Raw genomic sequence first — 16,851 nt, 5'->3', positions numbered from 1 at the left:
CATTGGTTCACAGAGTTGTGGAAGAAAGAGGAACGTGTGTTTGATCTATTAGCAGAGCTGCTGCTGCACAGGGTAAAAGGAAAAGCCCATCCAGGAAGGGTCTGATCCTCTTTAAGGCCTGCGCTGCATCAAACACTTGTCAAACACCAGGCAGATGGACAGCTGAGTGGCTTCGACAGATCGGATCACAGAAACAAGCCTACAAGAATCACTGCTGCTCAGCTCATCTATCCAGACATGCCTCTCAAAACTCTTGTCAATAATCCCGCTTTTGTCTCACTCAAACACAAACACAGGGCTTTGGGCCATATGGCAGACATTTGCTTGTTGGTTTTAGATGTGTATGATTACAGTGCAATTCCAACAGTCATTTCAAGGTCTCACCTCACTGAGGTTTGTGTACCCCAAAAGGCAGCAGCATCTGTCAGAGTTACAGCACAGGAAGGCGAAAGGAATCAAATCAAAGAGAGACCTTAAGCTCCCACTAATCCAAGAGAGATGTCCAAGGTCTATTGGGATCAGGGACCTGAACCTTGCCACCCAACAAGAAAGATATTTACGTTTTAAAGGGGTTACTACCCTGGCAAAGTGCAGTGTGTGGACAGTAACCACGCAATTGTGTCTTGAATTTTGTTTATCATTCAGTTATACAGTCTTCCCACCAATACGAAAAAGGACAGATGCAAGGGCAATGCTATCTAGTGGTTTTATATATCTATGGGAAGAGCTTCAATTGACTTCTTCTACTTATTGCGCCAATGGAGCTCAACCTAACATTGCCATCGAGTGGCAGCAGCAATGTAGAGCTCTCTGCCTATGCTGACAGCACGTCTCAGACAAAAGAAAAAGGGACTTTCTTCAACGCAAACAGAAGAAGTTAATCAACTCCAACAACCCCATGAATGCAGGTCGGCCCTTATGTTTTATGCCATCAGAAAACCCGTAAAAGTCACTCTTTTAAGCTTAAATTGCTAATGTGTGACATCACCTCAGTGTTCAGTGTGATGGTGGGAGTGCAGGACTCGACTGCATGCTCTCTACTTACCACCATAAAGGTTCTACTTTTAGTTGCCCCCCCTGTATTTGTTGCTGTGTAGTTGACCTCCCCCTCACACCCACACACTCACAAAGGGAGAAAATCACAAAGATGTGGATACAACCAAAGAGAGCAGGTCTATACTTGTCACTTTGTTGTGTCTGAAAGTCTCCACCCTGGCCTATTGCTCATGGGCAAGATTGGGTCAGAAGCCAAAGTCTCCCTCTGAATCACTAGATGCAATTAAAAGCTGTAATGTCTCTATAAAACTGACGGCCAGATATAGAGATAGACAGGGAAGGAGGGTGGAAAGAGGAGGAGAGCTGAGAATGAGCTTCTGGTGGCTCAGTCTGAGTTGCTGCAACTGTGCACCAGATGTTTTCGGGCACCCTTGTTCAGATTTCCTTCTTTCTCCTCAAGTCAGATAACTGGGAGCAGACAGCATGCAGGGCTGCTCTCAACTATGCGCGCCACATCCTCTTCTATGACATGCGTGTTTGTTACTCAGGCAGCCTCGCTGAGTGAAATGTAACAAGCAAGCCAATGTCATCCCTATCTCAGACAGGAAAGGAGTGGAAAAAAAGCCCAAGAAAAAGTGCTGCTAATGCGGTGACTTACTCTGCCTGTGAGGTCGATTTTATTGTTTCTATGTGACTTTAACTTGTTTCTCGCAGTCTGTTTGAGAACGTATGCATATGATTCCTCATCTGCATGGTGTGGGAAATGATGACAGTTTTGTGGCCGACAGGAGAATTGTCAGCTGCACTGTAGTGGAGGTCTGGCAGACTCTGACCAGCTTGGGTTATCTAAATATGAGGTGAAAAACCCTGACACTTAAAACAAGGGTTAGGTCGATATACAATCGGGTGACAAATAAGAGCAAGCAGCCAGAACAGCTTCAATGTGCTTTGGCACTGATTCTACATGTTTCTGGAACTCAACGGGAGCAATACAAAATCATTATTCCAAATATATTTCCTTATTTGGTGGTGGAGTGTACTGTCTCCAAAGCTGATCCAAAATGTCCCAATTAAATTAAGTTCAAATGGTTTCAATTGAGCATTAAACCATTCAGTGATCCACGTTCTATTTCAAACCATCTGCATTTGTTTCTGCACTCATTTATTCATATTTTGCCACTCGTCACTGATCGGTGGACACTTGTGGTTTTTGGATGTGACTTTTTTTTTTTTTTTCCTTTAAGTAGGATGAGCAACTTTCATACAAACTTTGAAGTCACTTGTACCTGTCCTGTAACGTTTTTCTACAAATCATGATGTAAAATAACAATGCAGACATATTCAATCACATCAATGAATTTTGAGCGTTCGTCAGTTGTCAACAGGGTTGCCATTCTGTCATTATCAACCAGTCAATATTTCAAGTGGAACCAAATTGTAATCGTAAATCTGTTATTCGACATTCATCAGCGAAATGGCCGTTAGTCAATGTTTCCCGTCATTTGTTATTTTGCTCACATTTAGTATGTGCACACAGTCCTAACTGCCACAAATACCAATACTTAGGACTCTTTGCTGTTCAAAAACTTGTCTGACTTAAAATGACGCACCAAAGGGCTCTTAGCTGTCGCATTATTGCGGTCTGCAGTCACCTCACAACATGGCCGGCTATCAGTATTGGGACAGAGCCAGTAGAGAGAAAGCTTGGAGAATGATGTGCAAGGAAGATAGCATACCTGGTAAGTGTATATTTAATTTACTGAAGGAGAAGAGAGTGGCTCATCCCAGTCCCAGAAAAGAAGTGGAAGTGCTATTTTGTAAACGCATCACGTGACTCATGGGACGGTTTTCGTCGTCGGCTACAGGCCAGCTAACAGTAGCAAGATAAATAAACAAGATGAGACAACCAACCAACATCTACCAACGTCTACCGTCAACGTACATTACAGTCCCCTGCGGTGCATCAGTGAAGTGGGCGTCCGTCAATGTTTCAATGTGTCATTGGACTGCAAAATGATCCTTTTGTTCTGACCTGGTTATTGATGATTATTGACAAGCAAGCTCACTTCCGGCAATACTCGTTAACAAATCCTTCGTTCCTCATTGATAGATTTACGGACTTTACGTCAATATTGATAGAATGTCTTCCATTTCTTCCTATTTATATAATGTTATGTTGATTGAGCAGTAGTTTCGTAAATGAGCATATTCCCCCTCACAAAGCTATCCTAAATAATAGCTGATTGCTGAACTTCAAGTTTAGTAACATCACATTGAATTAGAACAAGAATTGTTGTTATTGCCCAGAGTACAACTGAATTTAAGCTGCATTTAAACTGGTTTGTAAAAAGTGGCAAACAACTGTAGTTCAAAAATAATAATAATGATCTTCCAGGTCTCTCAAAACATGATGTGGAGGGCAGGATTTGTCCAACAGACCTGAATTTGGCATAGTATGTGTCAGAGGGTGTGAAAAGAAAGAAAGAGCATAAACTGCCCATCAAGTGGAATACTCTCCAAGGTCGGCTTCACAGCCTTAAACATGTCATGGATAATATCAGCCCATATAATGCTCAGCAGGGGGAAATAGCTCCCATTCGCGGAGCATGGGAAACTTGTTCTGTGAATTTCTTGGGGTCTTCTCCCTTACTTGGGTTTGTTGTCACTTTATTTGCATATTACAGAATATGGGGGTATTGATGGCAACCCCGCATTTCCTCATTTTTGAGTGAGTGATTCATACGTATCAACAATATGATGACGTCTGTTAATCCTGTGAAAATGATTCTCAGATTCACAAGGGACAAAATCAAGACATATACAGTCTGTGAACATCACCATTGGTGATGTTTAAATTGTACAATTTAATCAGGACATATATATTTATCTGTCCAAAGCATTACTACCAACATTAGATTTATACCATCAAATAATCTTATTTTATGTGTTGCCGTACATGAGTCGACAAAAGTTAGTTTAGCAGAAACATAACTCAACCGGGGTGTGAAAAAACACTCAATTGGAACCCCTCCCAGTCATCCTGCCTTGAAACGACCAGATGACAATAACAGAGGAAAATGCCAAGAGCATTGCTAACCCTTTCACCTCCCATGTTCCTCCCCCAAATCTTTGAAGAACCTCCACTTTTATGGCTCATGCATGTGGTATGAAGATGGGCACTCCATATGAAGCCACCAGGATCATGGGGTGTTTCATATATTGCATTTCTGAAGACAGTTGATGTCAAAATAAGAGCAGCCTACTATTTATTTGTATATGGAAGGAAGGGCACATAGTAGAAAGTTAATCAGAAGTTTGACAAGATAACAGAGGGGGTCACAGTAACTAGTCCATTTCCCAACTACTGTTGAGGTGCCCTGAGCAAGGCAATAAGAACTACATTATTTGTGAACGGCATGAAGACATATTCCTTGTTTCTCTTTTCAGCTGACCTCTTCAGTTTTACAACCAGTTTTAATAGCGATTAATGCCAATGTCAGACTACGCGATTTTTTTGTCTTACACGACAGTTGCGCTGTCACATTACACGACAAACTCGCTCCGTGTCGTGGACGGGGCGTGTAGTCACACTACACGTCTGAACGCGACAAGACACCAGCCGATCATCGCGTGTTGTCTTGCCAAGAGAGACGCGTCGGCCACTGTTTGTCGGGGAGGTGGGACGAAAAAAAAAAAAAAAAAAAAAAAAAAGCATGGACAGGAAGTGTTTGCGTGAATGGAGCACGGATGGGACAAGTGTGATGCGAGCGCATTGCTTTCGCTCCCTGCTCCTCACTAGTGTTTAAAATATGATTTAGTAGCCAACACTGTATTTTAATTTATTTAGGCCTATATGCGCCGGGATAATTATAGCTGATTTTGTTAATTAATTTGCGGGATGACATCTTGTTTTATTATTTTATCAAACACTGAAATATTATATTGTTTGAGTATTTTCTACTGCTTCATTTATTCATATTTGACTTGTTTTAGTATGGTGCATTGGATTGTAGGCCACTCACTCCGAGGGGGGAAAAAAAACTTTCAAATGAGAGCGGGTGACAGTTAGGGCGGCGAGGCCTGGCCCGACTATATGAAAATGTGATCGATCCTCACTAAATATGTGCCCATCTCATATGCCCAAATTTCTGAAATTATTAGAACAACAGTCACAATATATTTTGGTCCTCTATTCACGTCGCTGTTGCCTGACGGGTTGCACGGATGCGTGCGCGCTCCATGCAGCCGCAGTGCTCCTGGGGGGCGCCTTTTTTTGTTTTTTTCCCCCCTCGAGATGCACCTGTCTGGCCCCATCCCATGAACTATCCAGGGGATAAATAAATAAATACATAAACGAATAAATAAACAAATGTATACATAAATAAAAAGAGCTCTAATGTGCTGTTCAGTGTGTGATTGACGTTTCGCTCCCTCTCGCTATTGGTCAATGCTGTGGAACCAAACGGACGACGACGTAGGTATGTCACATTATGCGTCAAGACGAGCAAAAATTCTACTTTCGTCGTGATGGTCGTGAACCGTCCCGGACAACAGGCGACCAGTCGTTGAACGTGTCACATTACGTCAAGACAACCCAAAATCCTTTACGACATGCCCCGTTTGTCCGCGACACGTCGGTCGGGCTGAAATCGGGCTGTTTTCGTGTAGTCTGACATCGGCATAAATCTAACTGACCCACCATGGTGGTGATAAAAACAGCAAGAAGTCACACTGGGATGGCCTGTATCCAGATCCAAACTGACCTGACAAGACAGGATACTTTTGAGGCCTAACTAGTTCCTGTCTGACCATATGGAGCGGTCTTATTAAATGAAGATTAAGCAATGGCTCCGTCAGTTAGAACAGGCCACAATGTGAGCCACACATAATCACTGTGACAGAGTAACTGCCAATTAGAACTCCCTTTCTGTCCTGGGAAAGCACTTCTCACTTATTGTAGCTCCCGCTGGCAGGAAGAACAGATTTAAATTGTCTGTGATATTTGCCTGGCCAGAGATAACCCTTAATCACCACCCATCATTACATTGCGGCAGAAATCAGAGCAGAATGTTTCGAGGACGTCAGTAGAAAGGAACATTGATCTGAATAAGTACAACTCTGATTTATGGACAAACAGACCATCATATGTTTTGCTGACATAAGACCAAGATACTCAATTTGACTCAAGACTAATATAGACTAGGGTGAGCTTGTGCATACTTTGCTTTGTGCAGACTAGCTGACGTCTTAACTTTACAACTCCAAAATGGCATTTTAAGCATGACATTGATGTTGCTAATCATGTTTGTATCTGTTTCTATACGGGTGTGTTTTATTTTGAAGGCCGGTCTATAACAGCTGTGGCCAAATGTCTAAGATCCTTGTCTGCCTCTGTGGGAACTCCAGTTCTACAATATCCACCTCCAACATCTCCTGGACACACGTCTATGGTGTCCTTGAACAAGACACTGATATCCTGAATTACTCCCTGGGCGATGAAGTAGCCTCATGCTCCAGTGTGTGCCGCTAACAGTGTGTGTTTGTCCACTATGATGATGGGTCAAATGCAGAGGTTAAATTGCGTGTGTGTGTGTATGACAAATAAGAATGATTCTTCTACCGCCGCAAGGATGTTTATGCAGATAATGCCTTTGTGCTGCTGGCCTGGCCACTGTTTCCTGCATTTGTGAATAAAAGCTTACATTGTGGAATATGCCTTGTCATCTGTTTCAACCTCTTGATAGGACAAGCGGGAATTATTCCACCAGACATGAAGAGGTCCATAATTACAAACAAACATCACAAATTCCCGCCATGCGGAACCAGCTGTGATGGTGGATCCAGAATGAGGGCGGCTTTGTGTTCTAATCTGCATGTTCTGAGTGAATTTGGTGTAAGAGCTGTCCATTGTTTGTTAATATGGATTATGACAAAGTGTTCTCGACTCCTTTGAAAATCAATGATGTCATTAGTGGACATCCACTTGACTTTCATCAAATTAGTCTTGACTTAAAAAAAATCTGAACTTGTGCAACCCTCCTAGACCATAAAAATAGCCTGCAAGATACTAAAATGGTTTTGTGTTTTGAGCAATGGATTTGGGCCGATCTCTGTACATTATTTTTTAGGGGCAGATATTTTGAAGCAGACGTTTCACAGACAGTAATGACCAGAGAGTTCACAGCACTGAAGATTCACCCCAGACCCAGACTGGGCATGGATCCCACCAGTCAAACAATTCCTCACGGGGTCTGGATCTGAATTTACATTAGCTTTTGTGCCAGACAAGTACAAAGACTTCAGTAAATAAACAACTGTCCCTTCTCTGACATGTCCAAATGGGCTTCAACAATAGGTTTTTCTACGTTGCCCTCTGGAGGAATGATGAGGTAGTAATCAAACTCTTGCAGACTATACTGTCTTCTAAAGTGGAACTCTCGGATACATGGAAAAAGTGTGGCAGAAGTAATGAGATGATCTTGATGACAGGAAAGGTAGTTAATCATCATGCTTCTTACCATACATGCATGGAATGACAGAAGGCATATGTAGTGACAGCATCTTGGAACTCAAATAACATATGAGGCACACAGCCAGAAGATTGTTTCTGGTTGCACATATGAGAAATCAAATCCCTCACAATCAGCCTAATGCTCGGGTACAGGTATCAAAATGTAATCATATTTCCATCTTTTGCATCACACTTCTTTGTATGACTGTCGGTGCCCTGTGCGGTATATCCTCCCTCAATTGGAATAGGCTTCAGGGTGTCTGTACTTCAGTATGTTTATGTTCTGAAAAATAAGCACTTAACTCATTGACTGCCAGACATTTTAGAAAATTTCAAAATTTTCAATGCCCACGCGATATTATGTTCAATAATGGGGTATATGCCACGGAAGAGGCGGGACGTGATTTTGCACATCAGTTTATTTCCGGTCCGGGTTGCGAACGAAGAACCCAGGGGCACAAAGACGGAAGCACAAGTATTTTTGACGCAGCCCACACGTCGCAAACCGAACCGGAAACAAACTGTTGTGCAAAAAACAGTCCCGCCTCTTCCGTGGCATGTACCCCATTATATATAACCGAATCTGCCAAATGACAAAATAGATTGTTGCCGTTCTGCCCTTCCCCGTCCTTTTACAATCAACAGTAGAAACATGGAGGTTACACAAAAAGCAGCCATTACTCCCATGGCCTCTCAAACTGTGTTTATTTCATATAAAATAGGTCAATGATGTCATCTACTGGTGATTTTGCATCAGTGAAGTTGTTTCCAAGTTTGACATTTACAGTGGTGCAAAATCAGATTATTCCCCACCAAGATCCATTGGAAAAAAACAAACAATTGACAAGTATACTTGTCAAGGGCAGTGAATGAGTTTTAACGTGTTTTTTTTTTTTTTTTAATTTAAAAAAGGGGCTGTGCCATGTCACACCACCCATAATACTTGCATAATTGTTCACATGATGTAAACTTATAATACCCTACAGCAGCCTATTAGCTCCTACTGACAAGCAACCAGAGAGCATTTTGTTTGCACAAATAAATACTACTGAAAACTACAATATGCCCTGTGATAACATTCTGAGATGTATTCAGTTTCCAAATTTTTCAAAGACTTTAATTTCAATGACTATATTGACCACATAAGAGACACAAACAAATCAGAACTTAAGAGATTGTTTCAAATAGAAAAGTTTCCACCATGTTGCTTAAAGGTCCCTTTCCATCATAATCCATTTTTCCCCACTGTTTTATGCACAACATATGTCAAAATGAGCCTGTGACCCGGTTTAAGGTTGACATTGTGCAGTTTGTCATTTGCATGCAATAAAATAGCCTTTGAAAGGCAAAAGCAGCGCAGAAACAAGCGGATTTTAATTTAGCGCTGTTGTGTCGTAGAATCGTATGTGCCAAATTTGTGGTTGCTACATACCCACTCGACTCAGGAAAATAGACTGACGGTGTCTCAATCTTAGAATCATCTACCAATCTCAGAAGAGGTGTGGAATATACTGCCTCAATTTATTTTGGGAGAAACTCCCAAGATAATTGTGCTGTGTTCGACATATTTCGTGGAGAATGGACTTGTCAGTGAAAGCCTTCACACGGTGTACGTACATTTCCGTTTAAAAAAAAATACATTTTTTTTTTTTTTTTAAGTGACACGCCTCTATACACATTGATGAACACATTGTGCAATCCCTTCAGGCCGCAAGGTCATGTGATGTCCTCAGGAAGGTATGCTGGTATTTATCTCATAATCTTAAAAAAACCAAAAAAACCACACAGATTAGGGACATTCTTCGGTTGTCCACATCACACGTGTGACTGACTACATCATCCACAAGGGAGATCTTGCAGTTTACCTGTATAAGCATACATTGAACACCAATGTCATGCATGAACCATAGCAAGTCCATTTCTGCTTCGGCAATGTCAAGCACTGTGTGCACTTCCACTACCCTGATATTAATGGAAATGAAGGGAGTCTTTGGGAGCCCCACTTGGTTCCTCTATTTTCTTTTTTAATGCACCATAACACATACACATTCATTTTTTTGGGATACGGGTGGATCGGAGTTGGGGAAATCTGTATCCTCCGCTCCATCCCACCTGCTCCCAATTTTAATACACCACATGCACACACTTGTATATACACTGGGTGGGGCCACATTCGGCGAGCTGGCGAACTCAGTAACAGGGTTGGGTGTCACTAGAACGCTGGCGTGACCACCGGGTCTTCTTCCCACCGGGCTTGGTGTTCCGGTGCTTCCTCCTCTATTATAAATTATGTATGTTTTCATTTATTCTTTGTTTAACCAGGTAAGGCAATGAAGAAACCGTTCTTACTTGCAGCACTGACCTGAAGGCATCTTGAGGTTCAATGCCTTGCCCCAGAACACGTCAACAGCAGACAGTCAGAGCCATGATTGATCACTGAGCAATCTGCTCTATCAACTGAGCCACACAATAAATAATATGTCTCAGTTTTGACATGACTCAAAAGTTCTGGCAAGCACCAACTAACTCCTCAAAAGCTGTTTTTTTTTTTTTCGTATTGATATACAGGTGGAAAGTTACGATCAACTCTTGCCTATTTGAAATTTCTTAAATAAGTATAAACCAGCTAGTGTTTGAAGAGTAAATTGCAAAACCTTACTTAAATGCAGATTGACAGATGGATGAAAACAACATGTGGTTAATACCACCACATATTTTATACATCCTCCACATAAAGGATGAACCCCCTTTTTTAAGGCCAAGTGAAGAATCAAGACACTTCTTGTGGCAACACCAGCTGAGAACAGCTAATCAATCCCAGCAGTGTGAGCGATTTATGCTGTTTACACTGACCTGCAACTTACATTGAACGCATCAGACACGGTTTACACCACTCTTAAAAAACAAGTTGCCTTTTGACATGATCTGCACTTTAGTTTCCATGCTTGTGTCTAATTTCTCAGAAGGATTAGATCATTCCAGACATAAGGAAAAGAGTACGATTGGCCACATCATTCTTGTATATCTCAACAAAGCTTGAAAACAGAGATCCATCAATAATTTCCAGTGTAATTCAGCTTCTTAGAAATGCAAGTTAGGGTTGAACGGATAAGCATTCCCATAAGTGATATATACTTACTGTACCTCTGTTGCTTTGTTTTAAATCCTTTCTCTGTTTAATCCATATGGTGTTATAATCCTGTTTTTAACAAACACATTTGTGTATAGTGTCGAAAGAATTGCAGATAAAAATGTTCATTTTTAGATTATTTTCCACATTTGACTGCTATGAATTCCTTTTATAGATTCCAAAGCTTCTTTTTTTTTTTTTTTTTTTGTATCTGCTTAAACTGGCTGCATCATGTCATCCGCCACCTGCATTTCAGACCTCTCGTGCCCTATGACAAAAACAGTATGTCTTGTGGAAAGTGACTTTTTTAGCCAATGTCAAGTCAATGTCTTTTCGTCTTTTTTTTTTTAAATTCTATTCATCCCATTCAGCTTCAGCAGCCTACATTTTCTACATTGTATTTATTTAAAGGAAAGAGTGTTAAGTTTCATTGGCTTTTGGCAAATGGGGATTTTCTCAGGCAGTTAAGCAGTAGGGAATTAATAACACATGCCAGATTTTGAAACGTACCTATGTTAAAGCATGTTACAAGGTTAGGAACTGCTGGGATGTCCATATAGTGACATTTTTACACATAACTTTAAACAGTACAGCAGGGATGTTACTCAGTAGGGAATCGTACCGAGAGATTTAAAGTGACCACGTTAGTAGGGAACAGTAGCTTTGTGACGGATGAACACAGGGAGCCTGCAGCTCGTTTCTAAGAAATGAATGGAAATAGTTCTTCAATTCAGACTTTACAATGTTTCACCAGCACCTTTACGTCAGGTATAATTTACTGTAGTAACCATGCATGTAAAACAAAATTTTTATCAAATATCCCAGTAAAGTCTCTTGAAAAGGTCAAACAGGCAAGGCAAAGGCATTGGAAGGTATGTGGGAGTTGGGGGAGAATTTCCCTGACAAACAGGACAGCCTTTAAGAAATAAATGTGCGGTGGAATCACAGTTTCCAGCAGCAGCAGCTTCTGTATCATTGAAATATGAGATCCCAACAGAGTTTATTGAGGTTTATTAACTCTTTCAATACTTGACTTAATCATGCTTGCTTTCAATGTGCAGTACTAATTTCCTCTATCTGTTAGGCATTTTGCTTTCTTTACTCAATAGCCAAAATGATATCTGCCACTGTAATTGGCTCCTTATTTGGTGAATTAAATATTTATACTTGGCTTATCCTAATGCAAAGTTTACAAGAGAGTACATTAAGGTTTAGTACATTTGTTTTTAAAGCACTGTAAACTGAATCCATCACACCAAATAGTGCGTTGAGCCATTAAAAATGACTACTGCAGATTTGACTTCTCATTTAATGACCTGCCACGCTTACTGTGTGCACCACAAATATCTCTCAAACTGACGGGAGGAAACAGAGGCGACCATTGAGGCAACCTGCAGATCGTCCTTAAGAAGGGAGGTGGGAGAGTAGGGGGAAAATATACCTCAGAGAGAAAACTGCCTTGTAGCCCACAATGGAAAATAACTGATATTTCATACATGGAAACGTCACAGAAAGCCTCACTAGCACAGACGAAGTAAAAACAATGTGGTGTGTTGGGGTTACATGAGACAGGTGGAACTCAGAGTGTGGACAAGGTCTGCGTCTGGGATCTATTTTCTTTATATTTGCAGCGTAAACTTTTAGATGAATGTGGAAGCTGTACAAAGTATTGCTGTGTGACCTCCCTACCTTTTCTGCAGTGTCTCATGGCCATTTTGCACCTGCGCGACTCAGCAATGGTGGGACACGGTATTGTGTCCTTGGGTGGTTTCTTTACAATGTGCCGCGTCCGGGTCTCCAGACCCCACCTGTAGCCGCAGGTTTTGTTTCTTCTGGTGCAAGCTCCCCATTCGCTCCACTGCCCGACCTCGCAGCCCTCTGTAGATAAACACGGTGGTATGCAGGGAAACCACAACAGAATGTCACTTAGAAGCAATCCACAGTCCACACGTCAACGCTTTAGTAACAGGTGAAGGAGTTTTACTTAGGATGCCACAAGTGGAGTGCTTGTTTGTGGTATCTAGAGAAGAAAATAATGTCAGAGGTGGGCATTCCATCAGTAGGTCAGTCAGGCTGGCACTGTCGGACGCCCGATTTGCTGATGACTGATAGAAACACGACTTTTTCTCGTGTGTTTGTTCGCGGGAGTTTCATAGAGAGGATTATATTGTGTGTCAGAGTGAGTTCTCCTGTTTTCAATAAGATCTGTGCGGCGACTGGTGGCTATGATTGGCTAAGGAGGCGGAACAAGCCAAATTTAGTCAAGATGTCATTCCACTTAGCAATACAAATCTTAGTTTGTCTTAGTTTGTGTCTAAAATTTTAATTCTTGTGTATTTATTTTTTTTGGTTGGTTATATATGGTTGTAGTTTTCCGTTAATTCTTGGTGAAATTATTTTTGCCAAGAATTAGGAATGTTTGATACCACTTTTTTGAGACCGATACCAATACGATACTCAAATCCTCAGTACTCACCAATACGGATACCAAGTGCCGATACCATGAGTAATTATGATACATAAAATTAAAAATAAATAAATAAATAAATAATGGCAGCAAATTTTTGTCTAAAATACCTAAATATCACAATTATAGCAAATTTCCTTAAAATGGATTGAAATGAATGGAAATTATATTTTTTCAATTTGCTCATAAGTCGTTTTTCATACAGCACGCAATAAAATGAATTTCAAAAAATAGATGATATACTAGAAAAACTAGACAATATAGTATATAATATACAAAGGTCTGTCTGCACTTCAGAGCAAATTAAATTGTTGAGTACAACTGAAGACTTATGTGCTCCCTTACCGGAGCCCCCTGTTGCGGTTAATAAATGCAAAATAACCATTTCCGCCTCAGTTCCTGATCGAAAAATGGCCACAATCACTTGCTGTTTGGACTCGGAGAGAAAGACAGCAGCATTAAGTTGTGTGATTAACTTTCATTTATCTCTGATTATCTAGTACTGGAGTTACAAGGTGCACAATGTATGTTGTGTTGTTTGTTTGTTCATGAATGTTTGAGTCAAATAGATTACTGTCAAATAGATTACTGCAAATATTTATTGTAATATCTCTGTTTTAGTTAGTTAGGTAGTAAGTCATAGTAGAAGAAAGAGAGGAAGTTGTGTAGGTCCTCAAGTAGCGGCGATGAACTGTAATTTCAGCTGTGACAAACTCTTATTTAGCGGCAATGGAAGCACGGTTAAAATAACAATGACTGACTGAAGATTCCAGTTTTGTTCGGCTTGAAATAACGACGGACCAACCGCTGACGAATGACGGACCGGCTAAATTTATTGACATGCCCATCTGTGAATAATATGCACTACAGTATGTGAATATGTACAAGTCTTTCATATTTGTGTTGTTACCTCCACACTCCATGGTGTCCTCCAATGGGGCAAAGCCCTCGGGGCACTTGTCAAAGCATCGCCCTTTGTGTAGGTAAAAACCTGACTTGCATTTGGTGCAGAAGTCTTTACTGAAGCAAGACTCACAGTTCTCTATCCTACACCCTGGAGAGAGAAGAAGAGACATCAGGGTCCATCTGATCTCATCTGGAGTTGATCGAGAGCTTTGGGGTTTGGGGAGTGGGGTTCGTGAAAAGGATTACACAGTCTATTCCTCGGAAAAAAAAAAAAAAAACGCCAGTGCCCTGTGAATCATTTCCCACCAATGCATGGTAAATGTTGTACTTTTTTTTCTTTTTTTGAGACAGCAAACAACTGGTTTAGAGATAAGCAGAAATCCCGATGATGTCCTGTGTGTCCGACTGACCTACAGTACATCAGCAGATTGCACGAGCATGTAACTGACTGGCTATAAAAGTCGAGTATCCATTAAGCAGTCTAGTATAGAACAGTAGAGTTCAGAACACGACAGTCAAATTTGGAACTGTAAACATTGATCTGGCTTGCATTTCCTCCATAATGCGAGCCTGATTGTGATAGACTACAGTAAATAGTGCAACATCAAATCAACAAGACTGCGTAAACTACCAAAGAATTCAACAAAGGTACATAACATTGATTAACAGTCAGCTTTGTCTCTGTAATCACACATTTAAGTTCCTCTCATTCAATTCCTGACATCGCATGTAAAGTGATTATTCCCTGTTCTCTATCAGTCAACCAATAGGTTGCAGTGTCTCTCTCCACGTCTTTGGTAGTGTGTAGCACTTGTGGCTTACAGTATATGGAAGCATGTCTAAGTGGTACAACAACTATCAGTAGTTTTGATTCCCAACTTTTGAAAATAGTAATAATGTAAGAAATAGTGTACCTTAGAAAAATGAATAGAAACGTGTCATTGAAAGAAAGCTTCACAGGAAGTTCACGTTTTGCACTAAGTGGTACACTACAGTAGGATGAACACGTCTTTGGGCTATGAATGATGTCAAACATGTCAGTTTTGATCACTGATGTCCAATTTTCATCTAAGTTGGCTCGCTGACTGGATCTTTTAGGATTTACAGATACAAAACGGAAAGGATGGGTTATGATAAGGGGTGGGAAAAATAATGTGAACACTCTTGCTAAAGACACAATGATGTAGATGTCATAAAACACAACATGACATGCAATAAGCTTGTGTTTTTTTGTCTGTGCAGTGTACAGGTCATGTGGCAAAGAAGATGATTGTAAGACAGTACTTCGTGCTTTCATACTCTGTAAACAAAAACAAAACCAAGTTTGAGCTGCCATAATGTCATAATTCACGATTTACTTTTAATGGTGTGTACCGTTCTTCGTATTTCATTCATGCCATACAGAAATGATGATGCAATGTGATGAACGCCACCATTTAGGCCAGGATTAGAGAGCCCTGATCCTTGTGAGCCACTGTCCTGCCTGTTTTTATGTCTGTCTCCCTCCTCCATCACAGCTGACTTAATTGATCAGCTCAACAGCAAGCTCTCTAGGAGCCTGAACCTGTTCATCAAATCAAGTGGGGGGAGACATTGAAAATAGGCAGGACAGTAGCTCTTGACGAGCAGGGTTCGCTGCCCCTGATTTAGGGATTGCATTCAGACAAGTTCTTTCCATCTTTCGGCATTGGTAACCAAAAAAGATTGCACACCGAACCGAAACTGGACCTAAGGTACTCAATTAGTGTTGTAGTCACGACAACACCAACCGAGACCGAGACATTATTGAGACTAGACTAGATTAGACTAGACCAAAACTGTTTATATTAAATACAAAGCACACGCACAGGTGCAGTGTCATCTGGTCCTTGTGCCTTATAAGTCAGTGGAGCTGGGGTATTAACCTTTGAGTTTCTTGGAGCTTAAACTTTCATTTGTGGCCTCTTACTGAGGACCCAAATGCTGAGAAACAATTGGTGCCAGACTCAGATGCAGATCAAACTGAATTTGTATTTTTATTTATTTATTTTTTTCATAAACAAAACAATAACTAACATAGGGGGAAAACTGCCAAATTCAGAAAGTAACAAAGTCCTGATATAAAGTCTAAACACAAAGGAGCAAAGAAACTTGGCACAAACAAGAGATAGGGACTCGACAATGGTACGTCCAACAAGGACTGAAAGGAAACTAAAGAGACAACAAGAATCACCTGAACAAGACACAAGTGGCTGAGGGAGCTGATTAGAAAACACAAGGTACTGAGATGATGGGACATGGTAAAACTTAGCGAGACAATGACAACAGGAACACATAACTGTTTACACAGAAGCAAATCCGGCTTCGTTCCTCAAACAAATCTTGTACAGACATAACCGTCTCAAGCCATGCGAGTGTACAAAAGAAGACGACTAGGGCGTTTAACGGCTGTAATATATATGCCAAGTCTGGAGTGGGCTGTAGTACTGCCACAGGGAGTTAACGGAAAGCATAGAAGAAGAATCAGCGAAGAAGACGTACCACTGATTTGAATAGCCGGTTTTGAAGCCGCGAGGCCGCCATATTACTCCTCCCAAGAAACGTTTCTCGGCATACGAGCCTATACAGTTACAGTATCGAAATTAGAGAACATTTGAGACAGTACTTGGTAGAAACAACAACAGGGGTCTAGCAACTGAGCGATGCAAGAAAAGGGGTCTTCAAAGTAGTTTGTACAGTAGTCTGCTCGTGAGATGTGAAGAGGCTGCCCTGTAGATTCAACGGCTTGCACGGCCGTGTATGGGCTATCGACTATCCAGTAATATATATACAGATCAGTGAGACGAACACAACACGAGAAGT

At 41.0% G+C, this 16,851-nt stretch overlaps 1 protein-coding gene across 1 annotated transcript in view; it reads right to left on the bottom strand.

The window, feature by feature from the left end:
• The window catches only part of rspo2 (R-spondin 2), an 85,893-nt gene that overhangs the window by 17,203 nt on the left and 51,839 nt on the right, over positions 1-16,851 (bottom strand). The window contains exons 4-5 of the mRNA XM_077528175.1: positions 14,015-14,158; positions 12,327-12,515 (exon numbers count right to left, since the gene is read on the bottom strand). Coding sequence (XP_077384301.1) covers positions 12,327-12,515; positions 14,015-14,158 — 333 coding nt within the window. The remainder of the gene's footprint in view (positions 1-12,326; positions 12,516-14,014; positions 14,159-16,851) is intronic.

This window comes from Festucalex cinctus, chromosome 7 (genome assembly GCF_051991245.1).
Source record: "Festucalex cinctus isolate MCC-2025b chromosome 7, RoL_Fcin_1.0, whole genome shotgun sequence".
Classification (NCBI taxonomy): Eukaryota; Metazoa; Chordata; class Actinopteri; order Syngnathiformes; family Syngnathidae; genus Festucalex; species Festucalex cinctus.
Note: the sequence above shows the minus strand (reverse complement) of the source record. Positions and strands in the feature narration are given on the sequence as shown.